The sequence below is a fragment of the Rhynchophorus ferrugineus genome, unplaced genomic scaffold, assembly GCF_030347505.1.
Source record: "Rhynchophorus ferrugineus isolate W39M unplaced genomic scaffold, kcgeb_rfMv2 rfM1, whole genome shotgun sequence".
NCBI classification, from domain to species: domain Eukaryota; kingdom Metazoa; phylum Arthropoda; class Insecta; order Coleoptera; family Curculionidae; genus Rhynchophorus; species Rhynchophorus ferrugineus.
This window is the reverse complement of record NW_027472580.1, coordinates 38,780,801-38,805,579: the sequence shown is the minus strand read 5'-3', so window position 1 is coordinate 38,805,579 and position 24,779 is coordinate 38,780,801. Positions and strand designations below refer to the sequence as shown.

At 30.0% G+C, this 24,779-nt stretch overlaps 1 protein-coding gene across 1 annotated transcript in view; it reads left to right on the top strand.

Moving 5' to 3' along the window:
* The first annotated feature begins 3,273 nt into the window (after positions 1 to 3,273).
* The window catches only part of LOC143197045 (sodium-dependent nutrient amino acid transporter 1), a 37,116-nt gene continuing 15,610 nt past the window's right edge, over positions 3,274 to 24,779 (top strand). The window contains exons 1-2 of the mRNA XM_076405129.1: positions 3,274 to 3,431; positions 23,218 to 23,301. Of these exons, the coding sequence (XP_076261244.1) occupies positions 3,414 to 3,431; positions 23,218 to 23,301 (102 nt within the window). The 5' untranslated portion in view covers positions 3,274 to 3,413. The remainder of the gene's footprint in view (positions 3,432 to 23,217; positions 23,302 to 24,779) is intronic.

Below are 24,779 nucleotides of genomic sequence, written 5' to 3'. Positions count from 1 at the left end.
TAACTCGTGACTAATTAATCTTACATAAACGTATAAATTGTGATAAAAATACTTTTCTCAAATACTGGATAACTTTACATTAATTACATTTAATTAATTATATTTACAATAATACATGAATCGATTCCATCCATAAAATAGAGAACCTACTACAGCGGCAATACGCAGAACATCCTATGACTTTTACATGTGATTAATGTGGCAGTAGCTTGCCTAGAAATAGTTTTAAATTTATTTTTCCCGATTTAGTTGTTTTTCTTCAACAGATTTTTTAACCAAACTAAAGCATTTGTACGCACTATTTTTTGTTAATAACAAAAGTTTCAATATAAGGTATATATACGATTTAGATTCTCCTTCACCAATTTAATTTGTATACTTGTGGCTTCCATATTACCATCTGCTGTGTTTAGTTCTTTTCAAAGCTTTACAAAATTTACAATAAACGTCTTTTACAAAAACATCTAAAAATTTTCCGAGATAGTAACCATTTGACGTAACACACCTTATAAAGATGGATTTTTTTTTCTTCATCTAGAAACAACAAAAAGTCTTTCGGCAACCGTGCCAACATTTTTGTGACTTAAAAATCGTACGTTACGTTATTCAAAAAAGGATGAATTATATTTATTAAGTTACAATTTTTATTACATTCGGCAAGTTATACATCTAATATTCATATTTCAAGAATTAGCCTGCGAGTTATTTCATACGATTTACCAATTTCTTGATACGATGAAATGTTGATATTATATATTTCACGCTCCACCAGAATTTTGAAACCAAGATCAAATTTTACACACTGCTTAAAATTTACCCTACCATTACACGCTTTCTCCTCTTCATGTATTATATTAGTAGACTTTGCAAAAGTAACTGGTGTTGAAAAAACAAAAAAAAAAACAGAATATTTAAGAGTAATTTCTGAAGAGTCTTCTGGCAGTCTATTCAAAATAACAGTGAACTTTGACACAATGGTTTGTTAGGTGAAATTAATAGTTAGGTAATGTTAGGTTAAGTTAATAGTGACTCCAGGGGTAAATATCACTACATAAACCTGCCTAGAAGTCTGCCTCATAAGTGGTGTGGAAAATAGTTTAATGTAACTACAATAAAACACAGCTCTACCATCCAAACTATTATAACTGTATAATTAACTATAGTTTAAGTCCTTTGATAATATATACTTTAAATGTACTATAATATTAAAATAAATTATATTTCATAACTTGACTGAACTGAAAATAGTTTACTGTAACTGTAATAAAACACAACTCTACCATACAAACTATTATGACTGTATAATTAACTAGTTTAAGTCCTTTGATAATATATACTTTAAATGTACTATAATATTAAAATAAATTATATTTCATAACGTCGTTTTTGTTTCAATGTTTTTTAGATCAGAATTCTATTGCATCTCAAAGCCAAAATAGAGTAAAATTAAAGTCGATGCGGCAACATTACGACGGTTTGACGTACATTTAGATGACGTGAGTTAACGGTTTTATTGAACGAGCTATGGTATACTTTGATTGTTTAGAGTTTGTGCCCTGTTCTAGTGATATCCAAGAGTTGTAATACTTCAATATTAACACGAAAATGGAGTCTAAACATATCTTCTTGCGATTGACAGTTGGTATCTGAGAATTCCGGTTTAAACACTTGCTATGCTCCTTAGCACATTATTCCGGAAAAATAGTATTATATTTACATAGTTTTTTTGAGAATCATTGCCAAAATTGAATTCCGTTTTTATGTACTGATAATTATGATTTTTTTTCCAATTAACCAATATATTTTCCTATTTTTGAAAACCCTTTATTTTCCTTTTTTTGTATCAATAGTCATTCCAAATTATTTATTGGTGTTTGTACAGTCTGATTATAGGTGAACTGTACATTGCACTTTGTTTACATTACACTGCACATTTACTTTGGTTAATTTTATTTTCCAGTTTTGGAAAGTTTTGAGGTTGTTTCTCCGGTTTTGTCTCCGACAGCAAGAATTGCAGTGTCATCAGCAAATGTAGTCATCGTTATATTCTCCATTTGTGGTATATCACATCTGCAAAATTGGGTAAAGAATTGGCAACAAAACTCTTCCTTATTGTACACCTACTTAAGCCTTTTTATGCTTTGGGTCTCTTGTTTTTCTGTCAAGATAATGTGTTTCTGTAGCTTATGACCAGCGTGCCAAACCTTATCGAAGTATTGTGCAACATCTAATAATATATTTAAACCTACTGTTTTATCTTCATAGGCTTTTTTAATTTTATATTCACTCTATGCACCTTATCAATTGTTGAATGCTTATTAATATACCCAAAGTGATGTGTTGGTATTAGCATTTTTCCTTCTATAATCCAATAATTAAATAACGCAAGTAATAATAAATAAAACATGTATATTCATATGTATAATATAATATTTAACATTAAATATAATTCCCTTCTTTGCTCTACGTAATTATTAAAACAATATTTTAAATAAAATACTGCATTGTGAACTCACATCATTAATGAAAGCTGATGGAAAGCTACTAAAGTAATATTTATTTGTTCTTAATTTTTATATATAATAAAATAAATAATTCACTGGCAACTCTACGAGCATTTCATAACATATAGAAAATATATGCATTCAATATACGCAATCACTCAACTTATAATTTATTTCATTGTAGTTTCAATGATGGTAATAAAATTATTATTGCTTAATAATAACGGATAATAACATAAGCAATTAGACATTAAAATAACTGGGTTTTATGACACGGCATTAGACAAGTGCTAATTTACGTACCGGGTGATAGCAGATTATTGTTGTTACTTGTTTATGTTTTAAATAAGTTTTTTTACATCGACATAAAAATATTTATTTAAAAAAAAATTCCATCTTAACACAAAGGATATACATCGGATAAGTACTCTTTATAATAGTCAATTCATTGTTTTTAACAACAACACAACACAAAAAGAGTATATTTTAAAAGTTGACCTTGATAGAGAATAGGAATTTAACTAGTTTACATTTTGTGTTTTGTTTCTTTTGTAGTTCAACCAAAACTACATTGCTCGAGTGAACCGCTTGATAGAGACGAGACGAGATACCATTTTTTTTAAACAAAAATACACATAAAGAATAATTTGGGCGATAAAATAAAAGGTGTTTTACGACTGGAATTTAAAACCAATTTAGCGCAATTATTAATCAACCAAGCATTATCCCCCCACCATCACATCCCAGCGTATTACCTTATATTAGTAAAATACAGGTGTAAAGATCTCAAATTGTTAATGTGTATATCCGTTGTGCGCGACGTGTGTAATCAAGGGACCATAGATGCGGTGATATCGACAGATACCTTGCGAAATATTTAACTAAAACCGAGGATAATTAATAGGCGTTATGGATACTAACCATAAGGTAAGTGTATATATATGGAACAAAAAAGAAAGGTGGTATTGTTATTTGTTTGTATCGATCTGATTTGTATAGTACGTTATAAAATACAGTTGTCCTACTTTACCCAGTAAATGTGGTTCTTTTTGTAGTCTTGTTCTTTGTGTAGAATTATGCAGTAGTTAATGACTTTGACAGGAAATTCTTATAATTATTGCAAGAATAAGTCAAAATTATTTTAGAAATATCAAATAGAAATAAATGTCAATCTTTACATCACCTTTATGACATATTTTTATTGCAATAAAAAATCAAATATTTTAATTCTCATTAAGAAAAGCATAATGATTCGAAATAAAATATGATATTTTCATTGCAGGTATGGCATATACATAACTTTAAAGTTCTTTTTTTATTAATATATCGTTGGATTAATAATAATAAATTTATACTAATCCTAGCGTTAATATTGTCTGTTTTTTTATTGGCCACAACATCAATTTCATAGTGATCATATGTATATAATTGACCATATCCAATTCTTAATTTAACTACCTTATAACATGTCTGATGAATAAGGTCCGTAAGAGAACGCAAAGAAACCCTTTCAACATATCTTTATTAAATTTTTCAAATTCAACAGACCATAAAATAACATGTCATTATTTTTGTTGAAGGAATATTTGATTTTGGTGTCAATGTTGATATAGATTATAGTAGGTCAATTTTTATCCTGTATAATACTGTAATTAAACATATTAACTAACAAATTTTATATCTACTCATAAATATTTTTGTTTCATCCTTTTTTCTGTTATATCAGCCGATGTCGATTATTTTCGTGAATGAATGAATTTGTTTTGATTATTTGATGTTTATTTATATCTTTCTAATAGATTTTTCGTGTTTGATCTTTTTGACTTTGGCATGGATCATCAGCTAGCAATTAGTTCAGCTGCTTTTTACATTTCACACGAAAATTACTTTAAAACTAAACTTGGTCGGCTTAGTTGGCGCAGTGGTAAGGGTGACAGGACGGTCCGCCTTCTGTTACGATAGCCGCGGGTTCGAATTCTACTGGGGTATGGTCCTAAATTTATGTTTGTGATTGTCCGTAGGCACAACAAAATCAACGAAAATGGGCTGGATAAGACCGGATGTTTTCTGAGACGATCTCCAAAGGAGGTCACTTGCCAGTCGGTAGTCTTAATGTCGAGAACCGTGGTTCGGAGGCCACGTTAAACACTAGGACCAGCCCAGATAAAACCTACTGGTAAAAAGGAGACTTCAAAATATCCAAAAAAACTTTTTGAGATAATAGAGGGATACAACTATTTCAAGAATTTTCAAATAATTATCAAACACTCATACCACTCCCAGAAAATTAAATTAATACTTAGATTAACGCTAAAGTAAATTCATTAGGTTTACGTATAATAAAAAATATAGCTTTTTTAAACCTGTAACTTAATCCCTAGTGATTGAAATGCCCAAGATATCTTCAGTAGATTAGCATATTTGTACATCACATGGTCAGATTTTTTTAAGGTGCTATAGAGTATTAGCATCAGGTTAACTGATGTGTTGGGTTTATAAGGTCTTCAGAAAAGTTTAACCATTTTATATATCGAACAACACAACCAATAATACAAAATAATTAAAATAGCAACAGTAATTTAAAGAAAAACAAATTATTATTATAATAAAATGTATTTTATGTTCTAAATTTAACCAAAAATATAACATAAGACTCTTTAACTCATTAAATATAATGATTAAATTAAGAACATGCTGTTCCAATGAATGGCGTTGCATCATATCCATCATATTAGTTCTGAAGAATTACTTTCACCTTATTTGTTGACCTAAAAGATTATCGTAGCAATTTTGATACACAGAAGTTTATATAACGGCTTCATGTATCTAGCTAACGTAACTGTTAATAAATAGCTTAGCAAATTTAATATTAGCAAATATCAAATTCTTAAGGCTTGTTTAAGATTTTTAACAAACATTTCTTCATAAGTGTATTTTTTATACTTAAGGTCAGACATTTATTTTTAGAGAAATCACTTATTTATACTGATGGATATCTTTATGGTGTAAAAAACAGAAACTAGGTATTTGCGCGCTTTTAGCTCGGCAACAGTAATTTTTATGGATTCCTAAAACATATCATAATGTCGATTTCAACAACACATCGTTATCCTTGCAAATAATTTTATAACAGGACATATAAAATTGAATGTCTTATCTTTCTTATCTTACAATTTATAACATTAATATATGATGGTATTGACCAATACAAGCTTATAGAGTTTTATGAAATATACGTCATATTAAAAACATAAATAGGAAACACCTAAACCAGAATGTGAACTTGGAGTTATTTTGTTATGAGGTTGGCCACTGACATTACGTTTGACTATATCTAATTTTAAATTCAATAATATAAAAAAATAAGCTAATTGGCTGTTCTTGATATGGCTGCATTTATAAATAATACAGATTTTATAAATTAAGACAGGTAGTTGTCCATCTATTTGACTTATCAAGGTTACGGTTAAATATGTTTTTGAGACAAGAGATATACAAATGCTATTTAAAAAAACAAAAGTTACAAGTCCCGTGATGATATCAATACTTCATATATCAATATCTCTTCGATAAATAGGTGGAGATTTTAGTAGCATATTTTAGAGAATGGAATAATATAAGTAAAGTAACAAAAAAATAATATTTTGTGATATTCTTGTGTCCCCTTTTTACTAATTAAGAGTCTTGATGTACTGGACTTACTATTTGATGTGGACTCTGAACCACGGTCATCATTATCATCACCTACTGTCTGACGAATTTCTAAGTTGGTCAGAAATCATCTTGGAATATTTCTGGTCTTAACCAGCCTAATTTATGATATGATTGTGATTGTTTTTCTTATCGGATCTTGCACTATTGCCTATGAACAATCACAAGCATAAATTTATAACCATGCTCTAGCAGCATTCAAACCCGCGACTATTGCTGAAGTGAGAGGACCATCCTGTCGCCTTGGAACGTATCTACATCGGCTATTCAACTGAAAAAAGCTATTTTATTGGTATACTGAATTTTAAATACCCTATTGTTTATGGATAATACATCGGAAAATTGTCCCATAAGGTGACTTATAAGTCATAGAGAATTGGTAATAAATCTGGCGAATAAAACCTTTTTTTTCTTTTGAAATTTACAATACTGTTTTCATTTATAATCCGAAGGTTTTTCACGAATCTTTTCAATCAATTCAAAAAAAAAATGCAATTATAACCTCAGTTTGTTGTTTCACCAACTTGGTCTTATGCTTTTTGTCTACACTCTAGACAGTAACCCTTACAGCTTTAGAGTAGGAATATTAATTCCATCATCAAAACAGTCGACTGACGTCATAAACGACGTAGAATTTTTGTCAATTTTAATTTATAAAAATGCCGATTTTTCTTTCTCATTTTATCCTAGTTAGAGATAGAATGTTGTCTAATATGCCGGATCAAGTAACCCAATCTGTTGGTACTGGTGGGGCATGTTGCCAAATGTCTGAAAAATTCTTCAAAACATTATTGATGATAATTAGATATTATAAAAGAGCAAACATTCTTTTGGCGCTACATTTGTTTTAATTGTATCCATTTGGCAACATTGCGATGTTGGTGAAGTTATGGTCTTTCCTGAATCTTGAATTGAATTTCCACTTGAAATATCGCGTACTATCGTGTAGTTAGCTGGGTTCATCGACAATCTTCCGAAACTATATCCGGTGACGATTTCTGGTGTTATTGTCGGTTTTGAACATGCTTCAGTTAGATTTTCAAGGTTTATAGAACTAGTTAAAAGAACCAACTGTGAAAAAAATTTACCAACCATTATTTTTGTTTGACTCACACAATACCTTTAAATAAAACTAATTTCATTTAATGAAAAAGTAAAGTAAATTTTACTAACACGTTAACTTAATTTTTTATTTCATATAGTTTCCTTTTTACCAAGTACAATTCAACTTCTAATGACTTGTAGATAAAGAATGTATTGACCATAGATTAATAGACATGCAACTCTAGGGGACTCTGGCGCAAAGTTTTGCTGTGCCCAACGTCCAGACGGCGCCATAATGGGCCATTCAAGTAATTTGATTGGTCAGTTTAAATCTCTATTATAGACACCTGTACCTGTAACCGGGCCAGCAGGCTTCCTCTATCTATAAAATCTCTCCTGTACAAGATGCTGGTTCGATCAGTAGCCAGGCGGAACGTCTTCAAGTGTTTCAAAACAAAATTCTCAGGAGAATAATCAATGCCGCCTGGTTCGTCAGGAACAATCAAATTCATAGAGAAACAGACGTCCCCCAAGTTCACGATTTTATATCCGAGGTTTACTCGAGATATTTCTCCACTCTTCGTATCTCGGACAATAGATGTATTACCGAGCTGGCCGATATTTTAGGCCAATAACTCATTCGGCTCTTCGTAGCCTTATTCTATCACAGCCGACACTACCCCGTCGTGCTCTAACCCCAAATTGTCTCGACCTTTTCCGGCGAGCGATTAACTCATGTACCGCAAGCTGCGTGGTGTGATAACGACGCCACGTCCTTGCCTGGCCCTTGTGCCTCTTAACGGTGTTACCGGTTACGGGCACCCTTCTTACTAACAGTAAGAAGTATCAGTTAGGGTCATTGGATCAGCTGATAGGGTGGGGTTTAGTGGGTAGCACAGAGGTAGTTTCCACATAACCAGTCCTACTCGCTTATTCCTGCGGGTCTTCCCAACCAGGTATCCGTAACAGGATTCCCCTACCCGGTTCCAGGCCAAAAAATAATTATAAAAGAAGCAATCAGATCCTGTTGCGGCTCTCAGCCTAGCGAATAAAACAAGTATTATGTTAAAAGTAGCGACATCTACATGTTGGACGTCGCGAAACATTTCCCGAAAATTTCCTATAATGTTAAATCTCTATTTCTCTATGATATTGACGGATCAAAATGAATTTTCTGAGTGATGACACTTTTGAGAAATGACATATTAAAATGACGTTGTTGATGAGTTTTACATTGATAAAGAAACGGCATTCCACGAACTCATTGAGTAAATTAGTATTGTACTAGGGTATTTTAAAATAATTTAGAAAGATATAGATAAAATTATATAGAAATAAGTAACTGTCTCGACTACATAATTTCAGATTTATTAAAATTATAATATATTGATTTATAGCTTAAAATAAACCGTAAAACAAATATATTACCCAGATAATCTTATAATACACCATAAATTCAAAGATAACAAGAAACCTGTTATCCGCAATATCGAAATGAAAAGTTTTCGTTCAATAACAGTGAGCATGTAATTGTACCAAGGCCGTCGTAAAATGTATATTATTTTCGAATATCCTTAGGAAGTGTCTAATTGATTTCTATCTGTATTATTACAGCAATATTGCAAGCACTGGCTCAACATTTAACTTATATGGAATTTGCCTCGTGGTATGCATGAAATTATTTTATAAATGTTCTTTTTGAATATAGATTTACATTACTGTAAATTATTTTTGTGGAATTTGACTTATGATGAATATTTCAATAAATAATTTAAATGTTTTTATATTGGTTAGTTTATGCTATTGTTTATATCAGTTTAATTCAATTTCATCTTCAATTTCAATCTTAAATAGGTCATCCAAATATTTATATACTATTTTGGAATATATTTGAAATTATTAAGAACTAAATTTCATACAGTAATTAAAATAATAAGCAATAGGAAGAGCTTTTGAAAAAGCTGTTCATATTTCATAATAGACCATAATAAGAATTACCGGTTTGGTTGGCACAGTGGTCAAGGCGACAGGTCGGTACTCCTACTCTTGCAATATTCGCGGATTCAATTATGTTTCTTGTGGCTTATAATTATGATTGTCCATAAGACAAGAGAGAAAAATAATGATCCGCCAAGGAAAAAAAATTCAATAACAAAGCCGGGTGAGACCGGATATCTTTATGTTGGTCACTGGCCAGTCATTCTTTCAGAGCCTAATTTAAGCAGTAGGTCTAGTATAGATGCATAAATCCTAGTTGGTAAAAAAGAGACTCTATAATATTTGAAAAAATGTATTTAGTTTGATACTTTTGTTTACACTTTGGCTAGCACCATATTTTATTTTTAAAATTAAAGTCTCGATAATACATTTTTAAAAGTAATAAAATTGATGTTATTTTTTTTTGTATAATTTGAAGTCTCTTTTACCAATGAGGGTTTATCTGGGCTGGACATACAGTTTAACGTAGTCACCGAACCACGGTCCTCGGCATTGAGCATACTGACTGGTGAGTGACCAACTTAGAAATCATCTTAGAAGACATCCAGCCTGATTACTGGCGTGACAGTGGTCATTTTCCTTGTTGTATTTTGCACTCTTAGCTAAGGATAATCACAAATGTTAAAGAATCACAAATATAAATTTACAACCCGGGGCAGGATTCGAACTCGCGACTATCGCAACAGTAGGTGGACCGTCTTGTCGCCTTTACTACTGCGCCAGCTAAGCCGGCAGTTTACATTATTGTTATTATTATTATTGTTCTTTACGAATATTTTTTATCGTTCAGATAGCATTTTTAAAATTTTATCAGCAAAATTTCTTTACAGATTATAACGGTAATATCTCTTTAGATGCATTGTCAATAAACTTAACAATTATTCCCATCTCTTTACAATATTTCGGTGTTGCAAAATCAACATCCAGCTATTTAACAACTTTGTCTCTTATTTAACATATATTTTGTTCAAGGAATGCTTCCAGTTAATTTATTACATTTTAAAACTGTAAATGTATCGAAATTACTTTCAAAACATTGGTACCGATATGCATACTTGAAGCATTTCCGCGACGGTTTCCAACAACATTTGCATTAAACCATTGGGTCTAAAAAGTCAAGAAAGCTTTTCGCACATATGTCGCAAACAAAAAAATGCAGGCGCAAGCAGGTAGGCGATGTTCACTTATTTGGAGCAATTTTTATTTAATTAGTCACGTCTTTTGATGCATTCTTAATGTTATTCGGATCATTGAATTTAAGAATAAATAGCGGGTTAGTATCTCTTAAGAGTGTGCTTATTTCAGTTTTATTTAAGTTCACAAAGAGGTTCACCTGGAGTACATGGATATTAATGCAAACATTAAAATGCGCTTGGCATGAATATATGAATTTTGGCGATTATAAACTTTTTGATTAAGAATTACCTACTTTCAAATAAATGATAATCTAATAACAGCTTTGCTTATTGATAATATATGCGTGTAAGCTATTATTAGATAATATAAATCCATAGAATAACAATTGAACCATGCTATACTGATATTTGATTTTTAATAAGCATTTTAAGATGTTTTGAATAAATCACAGAAGAGACGGGCGTAAAATGCGATCTTTCATGTACAAAATTGTATTCATCTAAACCCCTACTGGCGCACCATGTGAGTTTATTAAATACTGGGGGAAATTAAAAATGTGATTAAAAGTTCTTGTATTATGGGAGGGAATTGAAAAATATATTTTGTTGAAATATGTTATTTAAATACTACTTAACATTTGTATAAAACAAAATTCTTAAAATACATCAAAAATATTATCGAATCTGACAATTTGTTATTGACTTAAATATTATGAAGTGAAAATTATAAATTAAATAATAATTTGTCCCTAACTAATACATTATTTGAATTTACTGAATATAGTAATTATATATTATAATTTTGATTACGAAACCTCTTTTTTCATATGTTTATTATGGGTACTTTAATTCGACACTATACATATTATATGTAGCCATGCAAAATTTTTCAATTTTGCTCTTTGCAATCCTATTTTTTTTTCATCCACCAGTGCAAGTCTAATTATTATATTTCTTGTTATATTGCCTTTGCTCAGCATGTAAACAAATACTCATTTAAAAAATATTTTGAACAAAAAAATTGAACCGACATCAAAAAATGAATAAGAAATTCACTAAGAATTAAAAAAGAATCAAACTTAGATTTTTAACACAAATGTTTTAAAATAAAATATGTACATAATAATCGTTGTAATAACTAAATAAAAATAAACAAAAAAAATTATTTAGCCTGTTTACTACACGTATTTTATATTCTACTATATACATAGAATTATATGCAATTGTATTATATGAGTTCTTAGTCTTTTAGGTGTTGTACTGTCTGGTTATTTCCAGCACGAAGTTTGCGGCGCATATTTATCTGTTTGAAAAACGTCTGCTTAGAAACTTCTGTTCTAATTTTTAGTTTTCAATTATCGAAGCCGTCAATTATTTTACTTCCTTCCTTTCGTTTTACTGTTCCTGTAGTGATTCAGAAGTGTAATGAAGAAGTTATGGTTGTGGTCATTTCAGTTACCATTCTATATTTTTATATTTTGTGGAGTAAACTAGGTGGTCGCTTTGCTAGGCATTTTTATTATTTATGTTAGTATTATTTAATGTTCTTGATTAATATGTTAGTTTCAAACACTTATTTATAAAAATTAGCATTAATTTAAAATCAAAACTCTGAATCACAATATAAAGAATCATTACAACAACGAAAAAGAAGTCAAATCAAAAATATTTGTAATATCTGATTGTGATATATTAATACATGAATTTTGGAAAGATCGCGTTCAAGGCAAGGTAAACGATCACGAATGATAAACAAGTTCTAAATAGCTTTTTAAGAACTGCACTTGTTTGCATTCATCATATCTGCATATGTCGGATGAATGTAGCAGTTGTGACCTACGATTTGAAGGTTGTTTTATGATCAGCCTATCCAGGTGGTAAGATTTATATACCCGGTTCATCCTACCTTTCGTTGCTATATATACTTCCGTCGATATATTAACATGAAATGGAGGCCTGTCGTTTTTTAAATAAATTTACTAAAATAGTTGGACAATTTTGATGGCCGTTTTTCTTTCTTTATGCTGAATACCCTATGATAATATAGTTGTTTTGTTGAAATATATAAATACTTGCAACCTAACCGTGCTTTTGCCTATGTAAGGATTGTTCTCCTTTCACATGAAATGCATTTTTTAGTTAATAGACGGTTTTTATTTATGAAATAGACTCTTCAAACACTGCAGTTCTTTGGACATTTTACCATTTATTTATAGATTGAATTGTATTTATGTGTATTGTTAAATGATTCAAAGTGTAGAGCAATGCCTGAGAGAAAACAGTTGTTGTTATGTAAAACCAGTGGTTACTAGTACATTTTTGATGTGGTTTCAGATATAGAAGTTTTCGAATAAGGATAAAATATAAGCCCTATGTTGTTAAATCTGCAAAATGGTTTCACAGTAATTAATAGTAATTAGATTTGAAATTAATCATACTCAAATTTACCTTTGTCTTGACTAAATGTCATCAATAATAATTTATTTATTCACCTAGTTTAACTCAGAAATGCTTCAGTTAGATCAATAATTCTCCCATTTACGCTCTCACACATAAGTATGCACTTTCGATAGAGTTTCTTTAGATTAACAAAATATTTTTTCCGAAATAATTTTTTGAGGTAAAATTATCGCTAGGATCTGTAGAATAGAACTGGTACATAATTAATAGACATCTAATCAATTTAAGATTAAGTTTATGGCATTTTTCAACGAATTTATTGATTTTTTTGTCATATGCAAATTGTATATTTTATTTTTATTTAGCCACTTTTTACACTAATTATTCCGTTTTGAAATTAATTTTTGTTTGAATATTATGCGCCTTTACACTCAATTATGTTATTCTAAGTACTAAAACACGCTCCAAATAATAAAGACATAGACCTATCGGCATAATATTAGTCTTTAGGGCGTAAAATATACTTCGTATAATTTTTTTAAATAAAAGTTAATCTTCATAAATTTTATATTAAACTATATATATACCATACATATGTATATATAGTATGTTCTAAGTTATTTTGTACATACGTCATTTAAATTTGTGACATCAAAACGTCGCAATGTTGCCGCATCAACTCTGAGTTATAGATCAGTATGGAATTGACATACAACAAAATTCTAATCTAAATAAAATAATTGACCAAAAATGTTATTAAGTTAAATATTTTTTTAAAATTATAGTACATCTAGAAGCTGCAGTAAATTATACGGCCACAATAGTTTGTAGGTTAGATTTATAACCTCTTATTACTATTGCTTTCAAGAATTTTGCATACGCATGGCTACCGGACGATAACAGGCTCATTCGTTTACGTGTTCGAACTAATCAGATAGCATTGTGTCTCTTTTTAACTAGAATAAAATGAGAAGGAATATATTGTCCGATTTTAAAACGAATTTATAAATTGCGGCAGGCAATACATTAAACATATTGATAACGTATGCACAAAAAAGCTTTGAAATTTTATTACAACTTCCTTGTAGATACATTAATTTATACTTTTCTCACTAATTACTAATTATTTACAATATAATAAAAGTTGCTATAAAACATTTTCCCAAATAAAGGCAAGGTTAATATATTTCATCCAAAAAGGGCTTACCCACTAAAAACCCACCACCATATTTAATGTAATCAAGGACTGTATCTAAACACTCAATGATATTAATTTTTTTTAAATATATTTATAGTATTTAATTTTCAAGTATTATCCTTTGTTTCTTCTTAGGTCTGCTTTTCTCTTCTTTGATATTTTGGCAGATTACTCTTCCTTATCAACAAATCATACAGCTGTTGCGTTTTTTAATACTTTCCCAAATAGCTACTTTTTTAGGATTCATTGTATTCAATCTTTTCCTTCATTTCTGCAATCTTCTTCTTCTTCCTCTTCTTCTTCATACCTTGTCAAAATTAAATTTTGGGATATTATTCTGGGATTCATATTGTCTACTTGTATTTGCTTCATTATAAAGTCTTAGAGTATTCTTAACAAAAAAAAAATATTTATCTCAAATTAGACAGACTCAAATTAATATTTTGCCAATAACTCTTCTGGCTTATCGTACCCTACCTAACATTTATTCTTTAGATCACAATCACATCGATACTTTTCGGGAAATTACTACTTTGACGGTTACTCCTTATACAGTCAGCTTCTTAACTTCTTGAAACTTCTTAACTACATGTTTTCTGAAAAAGTCTTTAAATCATAATTTTTTTCTTTATCGTCATGTGGCTTCCATCTTTCAAGCCTTACAAATTCTTAAAATATAGATTAGATTGTTTAACATCTGTATTATGGATCCGAAAAAGATAGTGCCGAAATTCAGTATGTATGGATACTAAAATCACTAAGTTGAGGACAGAGAGGGCAAATGATTCTTGATTTTTGTCTTTAAAAAGTCTTTAAACCTTAATTTTTTTCTTTGTCGTCCTGTGGCTTCCATCTTTCAAGCCTTACAAATTCTTAAAATATAGATTAGATTGTTTAACATCTATATTATGGATCCGAAAAAGATAGTGCCGAAATTCAGTATGTATGGATACTAAAATAATTAAGTTGAGGACACAGAGAAGACAGATGATTCTTGATTTTTGTCATCTGCTTTAGTTGTGCAGTTAGCTCATGGTGAAATTTTCGCATATGTCTGCTTCTTAATCTTGCTGCTAAGTATGTTTTATTCCAAACTTGCCATATTAATTTACTTTCACTGCAAAATTTTAATCAGTTAGTTAAGTCATTTCATTAATTTATTTTATTTGTAATAACTGAAACTAAACTTACCTTTGATTCTCCATATTTGTAATGCTGTTAAAGCGCTGATGTTAAATTAAAAGGCGTTCATTTGAAGTAAAAAGGAACGTCAAGAAATAACTGTATAAAAAGTCATACCAAACGCTTTAATAGTTAAGCAAATAAATGCACAACATTAAATCAGAGCAATACTGTTTACCGTCATTTCTTTTGAGGAAGGCTTAGATTGCAGTACTCTACTGTGTTGCCAAATCTAAAAACAAGAACTACATATATGTTGTAGTAAATAGTAAAAAATGTATTTAGCTAGTAACGAGTATATTGCTCCGACCAATCTACGAATAGTGCCGGAAGTAGCTGCTCGTGTATTCACCGTTAGTTGTTTTGTCAGGCCTGATGACGATATTTTGACTGCCAGATGCCATCCAATGCTATTTTGAATATTTTTACTTAATCTTTGTTCTGATGAAGGAAAATTTGTAGTTCTGAGACAATATCTTGCTTAACTGTTAAATTGTGAGCACACATCCGGATTATACCCATACCATAAAATCAACTTCTAATAATTGGTTATCTGCATATGGTAGAGATAACAGCGCTCTTGGTAACTGACAAATGTGTCCTGGTATATGTAATTTTTTATGATTTTGTTAAACTATTTCTGATACAAATATATGTAACAAAAAATCTTTTATGGTATAACATCTTAAATTGTCCCATACAATATGCATTGCGTAAAACTTCGTTAGCTGGAAACAACTATTATATATTTGAATGTTGTTCAAGAAGTAAAGAAACCAATTAGCGTAATTGATGTGATGGTGGGAGCAGTTTTTTAAATTTTGGTTTTCAAACAGACATAATCCAGTAGGTTAACCGCTGTATACTTACAACATTAAAAAATGTCATTTCCTCAACAATATATTTTCGGACCATAGTGGAATGCGGCTTGTTTCTGGATAACAAGAGCACTGCTTCTGCGGAATCGCTCAATTTCATTATATCGTGCTTGCTCTTACAAAGTATGCTTGCTTTATAGGCAAATATTTACTCGACAGCGATACTTTTCGAAATTACAGGCAGCATATAGTTTTAGCACATTTGACGTATAAGTTATTATTTTTCATTTGAATTTCACCTTATAGGATTAACGTTCCTAACAACAAATACCTACCTTTGTATGAAATATAGATCATGGTAAAGTGTGAAACGCTAAGTGACGATAAATGATCCTCAATGTTTATTTATATATATTCTAATCGTAAAGTACAGCAATCGTTAGTCTACAGACCCTGTGCGTTGGGGTATAATCGCAATTGCCCTTCGATACTGACTAAATTGGTAGAATTAAATTTAAGTAAATGTATGCTATATAATATCAAAACAGTGAATTTGAATGTTATGGCGAAAGTAACATCTTAATTTGTTTTTATTTAAATATGTTTTTGATTTAAATATTGATCTGATTACCTATAAATTTGTCAAATTGTAAACATATATGAAAATGTATTAAAGTGATATGTATGTTGACTTGATTGTTATTTTAATATTGCTTGATTGATATATACACTTTTATAGTTTACAAATCAATGACATTTTTGTTATTATTCTTGACGGACAAACTCTATTAATGAATTGACTACCTCTAGCTGGCAGCTGACGTACTTTAGATGTATTTCATAATGTTAGTTGAAGCCGGGTTGGTGGCGTAGTGGCAAAGGCGATGGGACGGTCTTCTGCAGAATCGCTCAATTTAATTGTATCGTGCTTGGTCTTACAAAGTATGCTTGCTTTATAGTCAAATATTTATTCGATAGGAATTAGAATACTATTCGAAATTACCGGTAGCATATAGTTTGTCACATTTGACGTAGAAGTTATTATTTTTTACCTGATTTTCACGATATAGGATTAACGTTCCTAACAAAAAATACCTACATTTGTACGAAATATAGATCATGGTAAAGTGTTAAACGCTCAGTGACAATAAATGATCTTCAATGTTTATTTATATGTATTCTAATCGTAAAGTACAGAAATCGTTAGTTTGCAGACCCTGTGCGTTCGGGTATAATCCGGTATATATATAAATGCCCTGCGATACTGACTAAATTGGTAGAATTAAATGTAAGAAAATGTATGCTGTATAAAATCAATACAGCGTATTTGAATGTGATGGCGAAACTAACATCTAAATCTGTTTTTATTTAAATATGTTTTTGATTTGATGAGACATTGACATGACTACCAATAAATTTGTCAAAATGTAAACACAGATGGAGATGTATTAAAGTAATTTAAGTTATTTTTTAAATTTTAATATTGTTTGATTGATACATACACTTTTTGTAGTTTACAAGTCAATGCAATTTTTGTTATTATTCTTGGCGGACTCCATTAATGAATTGACTACCTCGAGCTGGTGGCTGTAGTACTCTAGACGTTTTTTCATAATGTTAGTTAAAATAATGGATTATGCCCAGGAATGTTTTCTTGCAGAATTGACACTCTAAATTCTCTCTATAAATGTAATATTTATATTAATAAATTATTCAAAATAATTTAAATAAAATCAATCAAAAAATCAAACGATGCTTACTTTTGGACTTCCATTTTTAAAACCAATTGTTGGCTTTTATTAATAAAAATATGCCCTCAGCGATCTAACCCACTCACAGGCAGCGTCAGAAATGGCGACCGTTCGGCGACTATTTCTGATTGCAAATTCCGCTTTTACCCGAACGCACAGGGTCTACAGATTAACGAATACTGCAAAGTACATTTCTAAACGTACCTATGGATATTTGACTATCAACAAAAATGTGAATGTGAATGTGACAGTGAGATTTTTTATGGGAAACAACATTATCCCTTTTACCATTTCTCTTTCAATTACTTCGTGTTTTCTCATTATACGAACCTTTCCTAGACCTCCACATATATTTACAAAACAAACATTTTTTAAATTGGTCCAACCGTTCTCTAGCGAGACTAACGAATAGCTATTCAGTTATATATCAATGCATCAATTTCAAACAAGATCTCCTTTGATGTATTGAATAAACTACAGGGTAATCAACTCTAATCCATATTACATATAGTCTATTCAATGTTTATTTGTATTTGAGTAATCATGATGTTTAATGTATTGCCTGCCGCAATTTGTAAATTCGTTTTAAAATCAGACAATACTTTCCTTCTCATTTTATTTTAGTTAAAAAGAGACACAGAGCTGTGTGATTAGAACACGCCAGCGAATGAGCCTGTCAAAGTCGTCCAGTTGTCAGACGTATATAAAAATTTTTGAAAGCAATAGTGATAAGATGTTATAACTCTGACCTATAAACTATTGTGGCTTTATAATTAACTGTAGTTTTTAGATGCACTATAATGTTAAATAAATTATATTTGAGAAAATTTTTGTTCAATTATTTTATTTGGATTAGAATTTCTAAAATGTTGAAAATGTCAAAGATAAAGTGAACTAAAACTTAGAGTTGATGCGGCAACATTGCGATGTTTTGACGTCACAAAATTTGATGACTCATATACAAATAAACTTTGAATGGACTATCGTTATATTCATCGGCCTTTCATGACCTTACATTAGTAATATTATAAGATTATTTATTTTATTTTTGGTATAATAAAATCTTCCTCTAGCATTATGTGGTTTTAGCAAAATTTTTTAAATTATATTTTTACAACTGTGCAATAATGTAATTCGTACTTGGCACGTTTTTGTAAACGAGCTGGCTTATTAGACAACTATGCGGGGCTTATGGGATATAATGAGATATAAATTAATTTAAGTAATAATAAAAAATAATAAACAAAGATAGATATGACTAAAATTAGTCAACTCTACGATCATATTATGGTGTAGGACTATAACGGTAACTTGGTTTTTCCATGTTTTGAGACAAACTTGGTGGTAAAGAAATAGACGTAGAAAAGTAGACGAAATAATGAACTACGAAATTTTATATGGAACGATAATTATAAAATCAAAATCTTTTTTAATTAAGTTTGACGTAATATAAAATAAATAATGTGAAAAACAGATAACAAGGAAAACACATACTAATTAATATCGCGTTTCAAACACCTTTTATTGAAAACATGTATACCCTACCGACTTCATTTAGTTTTTATTACTGTAATTTTATTCGTTATTGTTTGCTCCGCAATACGCGCGAATGCAGAGGTTACTTATCTTTTTTTATTAGGATTTTCTAATTTATGATTTAATTGAAGGGATTAGTTTTATTCCGCCATAATTTACTATTTTTTTCTCTCTTTATCGAGTGCGTCAGTCGAAAATGACACGTCTGGCAAAACCCTATAAATTGTTTTACAACTAGATAGAAAAATCAGCCGGCCCTTGAGTGAACCTAAACGTGTGAATTATTAACCTTTCTTTTCAATAGAATTAGTCGTAGATGTATATAAATAAAAGTGAATTATATTGAGATAACATTAAGCTGTTTAGAGTTTAGCAAGTTTACAATAAATTTTGTTATAAAAAAGTATAAATTAATTTATCTGAATGTGAATTAAGTTTGATAGATTTACGACATATGGAATTTTATCAAGTCATGCTGTACATATAGCACACGGTAGACCAATTGATTATTTATTTTTGTGTTTGCATTTTCGTTGTACTCTTATTTACTTTTAGTACATCAACCATCTTAAAACTGTTTTGCTCGTCGTATCAACTCAGATGTTTTTATCTCGTCCCTCATCATCTCAGCTCAGACTCCAAAATATTACAAAAAATCTACTATTTAGTGTTAGTTATGTAAAAAAAAGAAAAATGTGATAAAAGTTATCTTCTGGAATTTTTACTTTCAAAATTCAATAACTTTCGACAGAGTAAGCGAATAACGGTACGAAAGTATTATCAGTAAGTTACCAATTAACTATTAAACAAAATTACTTTTCCTTCAGTCATAGAAACAATTTCAAACTGATTATCGGCAGAAATAAGAAAATTACCGTTAAATATTAAAAAAAGTGGTTAAATAAGTATTTGTCTTGTTAAAAAAAAACTCTGCTTCAATAAAAGTATTCTCAACATTAGTTTCAGAGTACCTAAAACAGGAAGCAATCTTGATTGTAAGTTGTTCGAAGGTCTGCTAACAATGCAGCTTGATTTATTTACAATAGCTTGATAATTGATGGTTTTATTGTTCTTTTGATATTTTCTCGTTGTTATAACTAGCATATATCTTATGCTTTTGCAGATTTTATAAGGTTATATATACAAAGAATTGTTATATAAATATCTATGCAAGCTATTTTTCAAAATACAGTATTTGGACACCAGTATTTATAGATGTTAATCTTAAGATATTAATAGGTGTACAGTATGACATATATCACATTAGAAATCATATTCCGTTAAAAAATTTGGTACTATGGTATGGTACGGTAGTTTTTCCGTTTTATTAATTTATTAAGAATAACTAAGGAGTATATTATTTCAGAAAAAAAGAAGATATTGAAGAGCATTTTAATGAAATGTTGATTCAAAGATTTTATAGCGAGTAAAAATCTATTTTAATATGTCCATATAATAAAAAATCGCCTTTATTGTTAACCTAATTATTTATGAGGAAAGTAAACATTTCTCAGTCTTCAAGTCTTTTTTTAGCAACCAGGGTTTATCTGGACTGGGCCTACAGCTTAACCGAGCTGGGCTCCGAACCATGGTTCCCGGCATTAAGGCTACCGACTGGCCAGAGACCAATTTAGAGACCATCACAGATACATCCGGTCTTACCCAGCCTGGTTAATGGCGTGACTGAGTTATTCCTTGTCGAATTTTCCACTGTTGCCTATAAAAAACATTTCCAATTACAGTCCCATTAAGTAAATCATGCCCGAGCAGGATACGAACCCGCGAAAAGTATATATTAACGAAACGAGAAAAGAAACGTATGAAAATAGAGAGATAATAATGTAGTATTTAGATAGACAATAATGTTCTTTTGATCGCAACTTGAAATAAACAATTGAAACATCATGATAATTATAAGCTTAAAAATCGCTATCTTATGATTGGTGCGTTAGGGTAGAATATTAGAAGACAAACCAATTCTGAAGAAAAACGTCCCCGAAACGATGACAGTTTGCAGATAGAACATGAAAAATACTAGTATACTAAATATTAATGCGTGAAAAATATAATTATAAATGTAAGAGGAATTATATGGTGATATATGCGGTTTTGATGTTAAAAATAATTAGTTCGAATTAGTGAGCTTTCAGTTATACAAAATGGGTTGACAAAGAGCTATTATATAGAATTTGTAATTTGTAAATGTGGAAATTTTATTGCATATACAAATTTTATAGATATTTTACAAATTATTTATGGTTATTTAAGCGGCACTGCCATGCTAATAGCTGTTTGAAATATTAATTACTACTGCTGCTATCAATATCACGTCCTTCACATTCTATAATTGCGAAATATATCAATTTAAATAACATAAAAATGGTATTATTATTATAACGTTTATGCAAGTGTCAATATTTTGATATATATATATATATATATATATATATATATATATATAAATATATTTATATATATAAATGTATTTATTGCATTGATATTAATCGTTACCAACTAACCTACAATTTTTTCTTTCTTTTTGATTATTTTGAGTCTGTGTACTGTTCTGGTATTATTCAACAGTCGTATTACTTCGATATTGTTATAAAAATGGAGTCCTCATGTCTCTGTAATTTTTTGGTTTTCCTGAGTGACAGTCGGTATCTGAAGTCGGTTTCGGTGTGACTAATCAATCCTGTAGTTTTAATGTAAATTTGTTGTATTGTATTTATATTACTTTTCGCGAACATCCCCATAATTGAATTCCGTATGCCATATAGGTTTCAACACTTGCTTGTATAATAGCAACTTATTATGTACTGATAATTGTGATTTTGTTCAAATAACCAATACATTTTCTTATATGTTAACTCCAGTTCTTTCCTTTTGTTTTTTATCTATTCTTTCCAACGAAATTTTGCATCAAGATTCATTTCAACATAATGCCATGGCCTTGCTTTATAGTGTTATTTATTGTTATTGGTACTTGCGCAGTCTGATTATACGTGAAATGCACATGCACAGATATACCTTCATTAATATTTATTTTCCAGGTTTGGGCCGAATTATTATTTATATTGTCACTTGATTGTTGTAATTTCCATGTGATTTATTTCTCTTCGGCAGCAAGAATAGCAGTGTCATCAGCAAATGTAGCTAACGTGATATTTTCGATTTATGGTATATTATATTTGTAGAGTAGGTAAATAATTGGTTCTAATGCACTTCCTTGCAGTACACCTGATATTGTAGAGTAGGCTTCCTCTTGTTTGACACTAAATATTCTGGCTGTAATGTTAGATTAGTTTAGTGTGTTGTTTCGCTAACATTTTCTGTAGCTTATGAACAAAGCCGTCATGCCATACCTTATTGAAGACTTGTCCTACATCAATATACCTAGCTGAATATACCTTCATAAATCTTTTCAATTACATCTGTTATTCTATGCACCAGGTCAATCATCAATCTATATTATAATATTTGTTAACAAAACCAAACTGATGTTATATGTGTAGAATTTTTTTTCGCTTTGTAATTGGATTTATTCTTTTCAACGCCAGTTTTTCGAATACGTTAGATATTACTAGTGGCAGTGAAATAAGTCTGCGTGATAGTTAATCACATTTGGTTTTATAATTTTTTCTCAACCTATTTGATTATTAAGAAATTAATGAAGTACTGGTCTTTGATAATAGAACGAAACCTATCTAGTGCTTTAAGTTCAATGAGTTTTTAAGAAAATATGCGTTAGGAATAGTTTACTCTGAAGGGTGCGAAATAAATTTGGATTGAAAAGAAACCGGTGCTCGATTTACTTGAGAAATCTATGCCGGTGCATTTTCAGTTACACAGTCTTGAAACTTTTCGGTTGCCTTCACCGCAAAATGTAATTCTGGCTATTTTATGTATGTTTATAATTATATTTTTAATTTGTTTCAGTTTGATGGTAGGGATAACCCCGCCTTTACTGCCGAATTGGGAGATTTAGATAAAACGAAGAATGGAAACAATATCCCTTACAAAGTAAGTACCAATAAATTTTTTAAATATATTAGTTGATTTTTTGCATTGTCTTCAATCTGTATTTATCTTAATATAATTTTGGCCAGTTCATTTTAAAATAAGAATTGAAAATGTATTGAGGAGTGGAACTTTATGTCTTACTCAAAATATTATTTTCCGTATTTTTGATGTCCTACGTATATCATGACCGATGAGTGATCTAATTATTGATATTATGCAGTGGCCATATGTTTTTGTATTAAATAATTAGTGCCTAGGAGAAAATAGCCGGAAAATGTAGTGGGTATAATAAGATGAAAATTTCTATATAGATAGATATTTGGTGTTGCAAAATTAGTTCACGTTTATACTAAGCAAACCTATGCTTTCTTTCAACAACCAACTGAAATAATCACTTAAAATCTATCAGTGTAATAAATCCATACAACTCTGTTGCCTTCATAGTTAAACTCACTGATCACATTTTGAAACCACTCATAACTTCTCCCTCTTAGATCTACCCAATTACAACTAATTATGCTCAGTGGCCCTAGATTACATCATATCAAAAATTACCTATTCGACATTAATTTCTAAAAATATATAAAATTAATAATATTTCAAAGTTGCGTTTTCATAATTTCGAGTATTTTTATCGAGTATTTTTATCGAGTATTTTTATCATGTTTTCCAAGGCGAACATATTAAAATGCTTTTTAAACTCAAATCAGACTCAATCATCAAGCTTCGAGCTATTCTGTAAGAACATCAAAACTTTAATTTTTTTTTTCATTCAGTCAGTCTTTTCCAATTTTTCTGAAGTCACTAAAAATTTGTTTGAGCCAACATGGTGATCAATTCTGGACGTTTTTTAAGTCGTCTGCTTCAATCATATTAGTCGTTGGTAACTGAAAGCTTACTTGATTGCTTTGGCCTTATTTACTCAAAACGATATGATTTATGATAAAAACAAATTGATTTTCAAACCCAAACTATTAACATCACCTTTCTTGGTGTTAAGGCAGATTCTGAAACCGTTTATGAAGAAGTTCTCCGGACTTCGAGTACGACTTTGTCATGTGTAATATTTCGTTTTAAAAATGGCTCGACTTGATTTCGTTTTAGTAGCGACTTATAAATGAAATCTAGGTCTACTAAATTTTTTACTGTCAATTAATGTGAAACCAATATATCGAGCTTCTTTTGGAATACAGTGTTATATAAACGGTTCATAACTATTTTATGGTTAATATTTAATAATTTAATTAGCGATGTCTCGAGATGAAATATATCAGTGGCTTGGTGTTATTAAAAAAATTTCGACTCTTTCAACAATTTGATGACCAGCGCGAGATTAATCTTTAGTATCGAAACTTGAGGAATAAAAATAGGAAAACCAACTGATTATTGGTAAGGAAAAACCAAAATATTCGAAAAATGATTATTTATTTTTTTTACAGGTTTCAATTTTATAATTGGTAAAACAAATATATATTTGA